This window comes from Heterocephalus glaber, unplaced genomic scaffold (genome assembly GCF_053883595.1).
Source record: "Heterocephalus glaber isolate CG9 unplaced genomic scaffold, H.glaber_assembly_v1.0 deba00001724, whole genome shotgun sequence".
NCBI lineage: Eukaryota > Metazoa > Chordata > Mammalia > Rodentia > Bathyergidae > Heterocephalus > Heterocephalus glaber.
Genome location: NW_028258435.1, coordinates 9,505,044 through 9,514,085, shown reverse-complemented (window position 1 = coordinate 9,514,085; position 9,042 = coordinate 9,505,044). Strand labels below are relative to the sequence as shown.

Genomic DNA, 9,042 nt, shown 5'->3' with positions numbered 1-9,042 from the left:
AAAATGACAGTTTTCACTTTGAAAGAAGAAACGTTTTAAATCCCCAGTACCAAAAAAAAAAAAAAAAAAAAAAAAAAAAAAAAAGACTTGGAGGGTGTCACTTTCAGTTATGAGACTGAAGAACACCATCAATTGTATCTACATTTCCAGTATTAAAAGATTTTCCAACAGGCAAGCTGTATCCATCTTGGGGGCAGGGGGGACGGGGCGAAGAACTGAATTTTGTCGTTGGCTATAATACCTGAAATTCATTCCACCTAACCCCTTTGTTATTACTGAAATAATCATTTCAAATCCAAAACATTTAATAGTAGGATTTCCTAAATAGAGATTATATACGTGGGATACATATGAATTATGCATGGAAATTATACACGTGTGCATATATAAAAATTATACATGTATAAGCAGGGCATGGTGGTACACACCTGTCATCCCAGCACTTTGGGAGCCGAGGCTGGAGGATCGCAAGTTCAAGCCCAGCCTGGACAACTTAGTGACTTAGTGGGATGCTGTTTCAAATGAAAAACAAAGAGGGCTGGGGATGCAGCTCAGTGTGAAGGCCTTGGGTTTCATCCCCAGTACTGAAAAAAAAAAAATCACACACACACACACGCGTGCGCGCGCGCGCGCGCATTCTACAGAGGAGGGATAATTTCGGTATACCTGAAAAGCACGAATTTCATATACTTGCATTCTACATAGTTTATATTATCATTGTTACACACGATACATATTACACCATCGGCTGTGCCAGCGTCACCCCTGCCGCCCCAGAAGCGGAAATCACCGCTGTCTGCACGCGGAGTGGTCCCACACTGCGCGGGGCTCGTGCCAGATCCCTTCGTGATATCTTGACTAGTGCTAAAAAAGACCCAGCACCACGACACCTAGCGTTTCAGCAGCTGGAGGAAATGCCAGCCTCTCCTAAATCGAGAGCGGTAGTGGCAAAGCGAGATAAGCCCGGGGCGGCGGCCAAAATTATCCCTGCCATTTGGACCACATGTTTCCAGCAGACCCAACCCGAGGAGGCTGCAGGGGAGGCGCCTTCTCCACAGAGGGCCCGGGGGCTGCTTAGGGCGGGCTCCCGCTCCACCCCACGGCCCCAAGTGCTTTTCCTGTTTGTTTTTGAGACAGGGTCTTGCTCTGTAGTCCAGGATGGCCTTAAATTCTCAGCGATGCTCCTGCCTCAGCCTCCACAGTTCTAGGATGACAGGCGTGTGCCACCGGGCCTGGCTTCTCCCTCTTCATATAAATAGAAGACATAGTTATACAGTGTGCACGTATTTAGCAAAAATAGGGTTTTTTAAATTAACCAGTTTACTCCTTTATTTTGATAGTCATTCTATTGAGCAGTCAAGTCAAATTCCTTTTTTTGTAGTAGTATATCAAAACTATAATTATCCTCATCCCATTTCTTTTTTGGGGGATTCTTGCTTTTTTAAAAAAATTCTTTTATTGGTACATTTTAGGTATACAATACGTTTACATTTATCATTGGGAGCTTGTGCCTGTACATGATGTATCTTGGTTATTTTTTCCCCCATTACCTGTGTGCCCTTCACCCCCTCCACGCTTCCCTATTTACATAGACTTCATTTCCATTTTTTTCTTTTCTCATAATTTTTCCTTTCCCCTTCCCCTCCCACCACCCCTACACGTTTGAACCTTTTAATATTTCAAATTATCAATTATTCATTTTAATCCTTATTTACACTTTCAGTTTCTCACACTAGAGAAACTATTCAGTATTTACACATGTGTGTCCTATTTATTTCACTTCACAGGATGGCCTCAATGTGCATCCATTTAGCTATAAATGTCTCTAGTTCCTCTTTCTTTATGGCTGAGTAGTACTCCATTTTGGTGCCGGGGATCGAACTTGGGTCTTTGTGCTTGCGCAGCAGGCAGCGAAACCACTGAGCTAAATCCCCGGCCGAGTACTCCATTTTATAAAAAAACCACATCTTCTTTATCCAGTTTCCAGTTGATGGGCAATTGGGCTGTTTCCAAGCTTTAGCTATTACAAACTGTGCTGCTATAAACATAAGTGCACATATATCACTGTGGTATGATTCTTTTAATTCTTTGAGGAAGATCCCCAGCAGGGGAATAGCTGGGTCAAATGGGACTTGCAATCCTAGTTCTTTGAGGTATCTCCATACTGATTTCCACAGTGGTTGCACCAGTCTACACTCCCACCAGCAGTGGAGCAGGGTTCCTCTTTCCCCACAGCCCCGCCAGCATTTGTTATTGGTTGATTTCATGATAGCAGCCATTCTTTCTGGGGTGAGGTGGAATTTCAGCATTGTTTTCATTTGCATCTCTTGAGTGACCAGTGATGTTGAACATTTTTTCATATATTTATTTGCTACTTTTACTTCTCTGTTTGAGAAATGTCTGTTCATTTCAGATGCCCATTTTTGAATTGGGTCTTTGAATTTGGAGGGTCTGATTGTTTTCAATTCTTTATATATTCTAGATAGTAGTCCTTTGGGGTACAGCTGCTATAATTTTTCCCCACATTGTAGGTGGTCTCTTAGCTCTGTTGGTAGTTTCTCTTGCAGTGCAGAAGCTTTTTAATAAGATGAGATCCCAGTTGTTGATTCTTTGTGCTAGTTCCCATGCTACTGAGGTTTTGTTCATAAAGTCTTTTCCTATGCCAATGTCTTCAAGAGTTCTACCTAACTTATCTTCCAGCAAGTTTAGTGTTTGTCTTAATATTTAGATCTTTAATCCACTTTGATCTTAGTTTAGTTCATGGTGATAGGTATGGGTGTAGTTTTAATCTTTGGCAGGTTGAAATTCAATTTTTCCAGCACCATTTATTAAGTAGGCTACCTTTCCTCCAATGAGGGTGGTTGGCTCCTTTGTCAAAGATGAGGTGGCTGAGTATGTCTGGAGTTGTTTCTGCATCTTCTAATCTATTCCACTGATCCTTAGGTCTGTTTCTTTGCCAGTACCATGCTGTTTTTTATCACAGTAGCTTTGTAGTATAGTTTCAAGTTGGGGATTGTGATACCCCCCAGCCAAGTCTCTGCTGTCTAGAATTGGTTTTGCTATTCTAGGTCTCTTCTGGTTCCAAATAAATTTGTGGATTGTTTTCTCTAGTTCTGTGAAGTATATTGTTGGAATTTCAATCAGGATTGCATTAAATCTATATAGTAGTTTTGGAAGTATGGCCCAAAATAGGTTTTTACTATCTCCTGTAAGTGACAAATGAAAGGCAGACCAATGTAGAAGAGTACCAGAGAGCACTTTTGCAGGAAATTTTAAACTGAAATTGAATATTTTGGAAAGGCTAAAAGTTTGGAGAACAAGAAAGATTATTTTTGAGTCCCTGCATTAACGATAGAAATGTTATCGTAAGTGGAGCATTCAACTTTAGCGTCCAAGGCAATGTGGTGACTACAGCTACTGAAACCCTGAGCGAAGCAGTGCCGATCAGATGTAGGAACAAAGTAGCTTACTGCGCTGAGCGTGCAAACACACAAAGCTTAATGCGTGGCCTGTTGCCTGGTGCTGTAAGGGTTAAATTTGGTTTTTTCCCCCACAGAAAGTGCCCGTATCATTGCTTAGTAAGCTGCTCTGAGAAATGGCATTTCACTTGGCCCTATTTTGTTTTGTTCTGTTTTGCTTTGCTTTGAGACAGGGTCTCGCTCTGTGGCCCAGGTTGGCGCTGAACTATCTGCAATCCTCCTGCTTCAGCCTGCCAGAGAGTGCAGTTTCTATTTCTTTACCGATGTTCTCTATTTGTCCAGCCGTGGTGTATCACACAGAGAGTCCTGTCTGTCATTCCTTGTCCTCTTCTGGTTTGGAATTGCTCCACATCCACTAAAACCTCAGGGCTACAATGGGGGCTGGTGCTCAGGCGACTGTTGGAAGTCACCCCAGCCACAAATCTGAACTTGACAAGTTTGTCCAGAGTTTTTCTTCCTAGTCAAGACATTTAAAAATCTAATAGACTCAATCAGTTGGCATTAAATTTAAACTTGAGATTTTTCACTCTTTTAGTGTTTTGCTTTATGGAATTCAAGTTTCAGTTGACATTTTTATGAGATTATTTTTCCCATGATAGGCTTTGGGAAACTCTGATAAAATTAGAACATTAAGAATGGCCTTTCCTTGGGCTGGGGATTTAGCTCAGTGGTTCCAGCACCTGCCTCACAAGCACAAGGTCCCGAGTTTGATCCCCAGTACCAAAAAAAAAAAAAAAAAAAAAAAAGAGAATGGCCTTTCCTTTTAGGGGCTTGCCTTGCTTTCATAGCGTTTTTAAGACAAAAAGTTTGAAGAAATGTGTGTGCTCTAAGGAACTTTCCCTGCAGAGCCAAAGGAACTAATTTAGAGCTTAATTAGAGGACTGTGGGTCAAACAAGATTTCCAGCACTGTGACCAGCAAGAGAGTCTGAAACAAGACAGCACGCTCATGTACACAGGGTGATCAAAAAATGGTGAGTATTTAGAGGTTTTTTGTTTTTGTTTTTGTTTTAGAATTCATTACAGCAAAAGACACACTGCCATGAATCCCCTGAAAATCCTCCCTCTTGCTTCCAACACACTCATCCCATCGCCCTCGCCACTTTCTGCAGCAGCTCTGGAGTCCTCTTTCCTGAGGGTCTTTAGCTGCGCTGTCCTGGCTGCCTCATTGTCCTGAATGGATTCAAAACGTGTCCCTTTCATGGTCATTGTGACTTTGGGGAAGAGCCAGGAGTCACATGGTGCCAGATCCGGGGACTAAGGTGGATGAGAACACAGGGGCGTGTATTTAGGGGCCGCCTTTCTGCTGGATGGCGCTCGGGACCAGCGTTCATTTTTGATCCCGCCTAATAAAGACCCTCACAAAAGCTGCCGCAGAAAGTGGCAAGTATGATGGGATGAGTGTGTTCAAAGTCAGGGGGAAGATTTTGAGTGGGATTCATGGCAGTGTGACTTTTACTGTAATGAAGTTTTAGAATGTAAAGTTGCCCGTGTATTTTGGTCACCTCTCGAATGTAGAAAGGCGGGCATTCTTCACGTTCTCCTCACAATGGCAGTGGCAGGGGAGAGGAATTCACAATGCCATAGGAAGTAATTCCACGTCAGGCTGAAGAATTAGTTCAGAAATGCATGGGCACCACAGGAGCACAGGAATCCGTGAAATCGACCAGAGAAACAATATCAATAAAAACGATAAAGACTTTTACCGAATTTGCCAAGTGTGATGGCACACGCCTGTCATCCCAGCACTCTGGGAGGCTGAGGCGGGAGGATCACAAGTTTAAACACAGCCTGGGCAATTTAGCAACTTGGACCCTATCTCAAAACAAAAAATAAAAGAGGCTGGGGATGTAGCTCAGTGCAAAGGCCCAATACTGAAAAAAAAAAAAAAAACCCAGGAAAAAGGAAAAGAAAGACAAAAAAGGCTGCCTCAGTCTGAAGCTTGCTCTCGGTCACCCGCTAGGTTCTCTCTGCGCACCCGGACCCGCAGTTCCCGTGCTGGCCAGCAGGTGGCACGCGGCCTCCACGGCGCGGCCCTCCAGCCGGGAGCGCTGCGGCCATGGGTCCCGCCGCTAGGTGGCGTCGCAGCTCCGGTCGCGGCCCCGCGCCCCGCAGAAGCGATCGCAGCCCGCCCTGGCCCGGCCCGGCCCGGCCCGGCCCGGCCCGGCCCGAGCCCGTCTGGCACCCGGCTGTCCCCGCCGGTCGCCAAGCCGGGTCTGCGCCTCGCTGGGTGCCGCCGCAGTCCTCCCTGCGGTCAGGCGTAGGTCAGGCACCCCGCGGCGGCCGTGAGGGACTCGGGGTCCGCTCGGCGGCGCTCCCACGCCTGCCTCGGGGCGCCCGGGGTCCCACGCGCCGAGGTCTGCAGCCAGGGTGTTCCCGGCGGCCACGGATGGAGGGCGCTTCCCAGGGTATGGGCCCGGTTCCCAGGAGGCTTTAGCCTGGCGCGTTGCATATCTGTGATCCCAGCACTCTGGGAGGCTGAGGCAGGAAGATTAAAGTTTGCCTGGGCTATTTGAGAACCTGACTCAAAAATCTCAAAAAAGAAAATAGAAAGGATGGGGATGTAGCTCAATGCAAAGGCCATGGGTTCAATCCCCAGTTCTCTCTCAAACATCTGCAGTGGTCTTAGGATGCGAACCCTGAAGAGCTTCACCCACGCAGGCAGGAAGTCCTTCCAGATTCCACACTGACTGACCTGACCCCCCACCGCCCATCTTAGAACTCAGTTGTCCCTTCTAAAGGACTAGCAGCAACTTCTGGGTGTGCAGCCTTTCCAGTTCTGGCCAACTCCTACACAGCAGCGGGAGCCCTATGTCCCAAATTGCTGGCCCTGAGCACAAAGCTTAGTGGGTGCAAAGAAGAGGAAAGAGAAAGGGTTAAACTGAAAGAAAAGGAGAGATGAATGCAGGACAAGGCATGCAAGACAGATCTCAAAAACCATTCAGAATCCAGGCATTACTTCAGACACATTTTATTGTCATCTTGATACAGTCTACATAAATTTGAACTTGTATTTATTTGGGTTCAGTTATAACATAGCATAATAAAAATCAAAGCACTGGTACTCTGAAATAAAGCAGGCAATCACCAGTCAATAAACACACTTGATTTATTTTGTATAAAAGGGTTAAGTTTACAACTAAACTTTTATAAAAAGTTTAGCATGAATAAGTACATCGTTACACGTTTTATGCAGAAATATACATCTCTGCCACTATACAAGAAAACTCTAATTAAAGAGTTCACCATGTTCCACTCAATATATATATATATTTATATATAAATATATACACAGCATTCAGTAGGCTTGCGTCAAAAAGGTAATTTCTGACCAAAGACTTCATTTAAGTAAACTGAACACTGAATCCTTCTGGTATTCACGCTCCACCTTCGAAAAAAGGCAAAGTCTACTTAGATTGGGCAATTCCTTGTGATTTTAACTCCCCATGGTGGGAATAGTATATAAAGAAAACCTTCCAACTGCAGAAAGGGCATTTAAAAGTCTTTTTTCATAAATAACGAATATCACAGTCCAGGGCAGACAACACCCTGGGAAGATGAGCATTCTTAGTTTTCCTTCTTATTTTTCTTTTGAAAAAGGTCCATTCAAACTTGTCCTGGTGAAATGGTTGAAAAGTTCGGCATCTTAAAAGATCCTGTGGATTTGTTGTTTTTGTTGTTGTGCAAAAAAGAAAAAGAAAGGAAAAGAAGAAAGAAAGAAAGAAAGAAAAAAAACACCTCATGAACACCTGCAAAAGATTGGGAGAGAAAGGCGTGTTTAGCAGAACGTAAGCCAAGGGCAGAGGCCGGCAACCTGGCGCCTCCGAGGAAGCCGCAGTTTGACTATTTAACCAAACACTAGAGATTGGGCAAAGCCTGGCGTCCACACGCAGCACACAGACGGCCTCCAAGGCGCAAATTAAACATGAAAATAACAGAGACTCCAGGGGAAAACTTCCCGACCCAATCTCCTCTTTGGATTCCAGCGGCTGTGCTCACAGGCGCCAGGCCGCTTCTTGTAACAATTATTTGATTGGAAACAGCCCTTCAGCGAGCAGATAGGCGCCTGCTCCCCCAGCCCGGCCCTCGCGCGGGGAGAATCACAGGACTGTGCTGTCAGGGAAGGAGGATCGCTGTGGAATTTGTGGCGATAAGATTAATTACAGTGGAGGTTAGTGCCTGTAGGACCGGAGAAATAAATAGCAGCCAGCCGAGGCATCACGTTTGCTACCAAAGCCAAACGCACACTTACTTCCCTGGCCACCTTCCTGGTAAGTTCCCGGGGAACGCTCTGCCATGGGGAGCAACCAGAGCTACAAGCCCCTTCTTGTCTGGCAGGACAACATAGCACACATATCACAGCAACGTAGGCACCCGTTCACTAACTAAAACGTTTCGCTGGCTCTTAAGCGACCTCACAGAAGCAAATTACAAAAACACACGCACGCACTCTAAGAGACACAAGCGAACACTCACCCTTTATTCAGCCACAGAGCGCTTTGCTGTCGTCTGACGTTAAGTCAGAAGGGAATTCAGACGCCTGGAGGGGAAGAGGATAAAGGCATGGTGTTAGACAATCTGCGGGAAGAAAGGGCCTCTTATTAAAGCACTCCACATACCAGCAAGTTCAGGAAGCCCGTTCGGCCGGGCACACCGCACGCGCTAGTTACACGTCGGGACTCACTAGCAGCTCACGCTCGGCCGGTGTGCAGCACGGGTTTTAGCGAACGAAGTGGCCTGGCCTCCTCGCCGGTTAGCGCGGACAAAGCCGGGGAGTGACAGCCCCGTGGCTGGGCTCACCTGCAAGGACAGGATGCTGATGTCCGTGTTGAGCGTGGTCAGCGGCGTCCTGGACGCCTGGGTCTGTCCGGGCCTCGGGTGGTGCAAGGTGACGATCGCGGGGTGCGAGTCGAGGGCGATCTGCAGGTCCAGGATGTAGTCGATGACGTGCTGCAGGATTTCCATCTTGCTCACCTTCTTGTTCTGGGGAATGCTGGGCACCAGCTCCTTCAGCTTGGAGTAGCAGTCGTTCATGTTGTACAGCAGGCTCATCGGGTCGTCCACCGGGGTTTTGCTCCGGGAGATGCCCAAGCTGTGGTCCGACAGGCTGTTTTTCCTAACGGACCTCACCGGACTGAAAGCTTTCATGCTGATCGCGGAGCGAGGAAGGAAAAACCGGGCTGCCCTGAGCTCAGGCCGCCGCCTGCAGAGAGAGTTGCACTAGGACCGAGCTCGGCTCAGAATGAAGCGCGAGCCCAGGCTGGGCGGATTTTATTTGCTCTTGCCGGGGCCCCACGAGCGGCTACCCTTTCATTCCTATTGGTGGAAAGCGGCGCGTCCATCAGGCTGAGAGAGCGCTCCCATTGGCTGATCCGGGCGCGGGGCGAGCGATCGGTTCTTCCGCATTTGCGGCCAATCTCCGAGAGGTGGGCGTGGCCGGCGCGAGCCCAGCTGGGCTGGTAAATAGAGTACAGTAAGCAGGCGCGTGGGGTTGTCAGGGTAAGGGGCGTCCTTGATTTTAATTTTCAATGGATGTAGGACCCTAGCCCGGGAGGTGTGTCCCGA

The 9,042-nt window shown here is 47.0% G+C and overlaps 1 protein-coding gene across 1 annotated transcript; it reads right to left on the bottom strand.

The window, feature by feature from the left end:
- Positions 1 to 6,432: 6,432 nt before the first annotated feature.
- Positions 6,433 to 8,736, bottom strand: Id2 (inhibitor of DNA binding 2). Its single transcript, XM_004868315.3, has 3 exons — positions 8,278 to 8,736; positions 7,954 to 8,017; positions 6,433 to 7,226 (listed from the first exon to the last, which is right to left on the bottom strand). The coding sequence occupies exons 1-2, from the start codon at positions 8,623 to 8,625 to the stop codon at positions 7,961 to 7,963; spliced, it is 405 nt and encodes a 134-aa protein (XP_004868372.1). The 5' UTR covers positions 8,626 to 8,736; the 3' UTR covers positions 6,433 to 7,226; positions 7,954 to 7,960.
- Between the last annotated feature and the right edge of the window lie 306 nt (positions 8,737 to 9,042).

Coding starts and splice junctions, on each gene's coding strand:
- Id2 (XM_004868315.3), bottom strand. CDS start 8,625: ATGAAAGCTTTCAGTCCGGTGAGGTCCGTTAGGAAAAACAGCCTGTCG. Junction 8,018..8,277: donor TCAGCATCCTGTCCTTGCAG/GTGAGCCCAGCC, acceptor CTTCCCCTCCAG/GCGTCTGAATTCCCTTCTGA.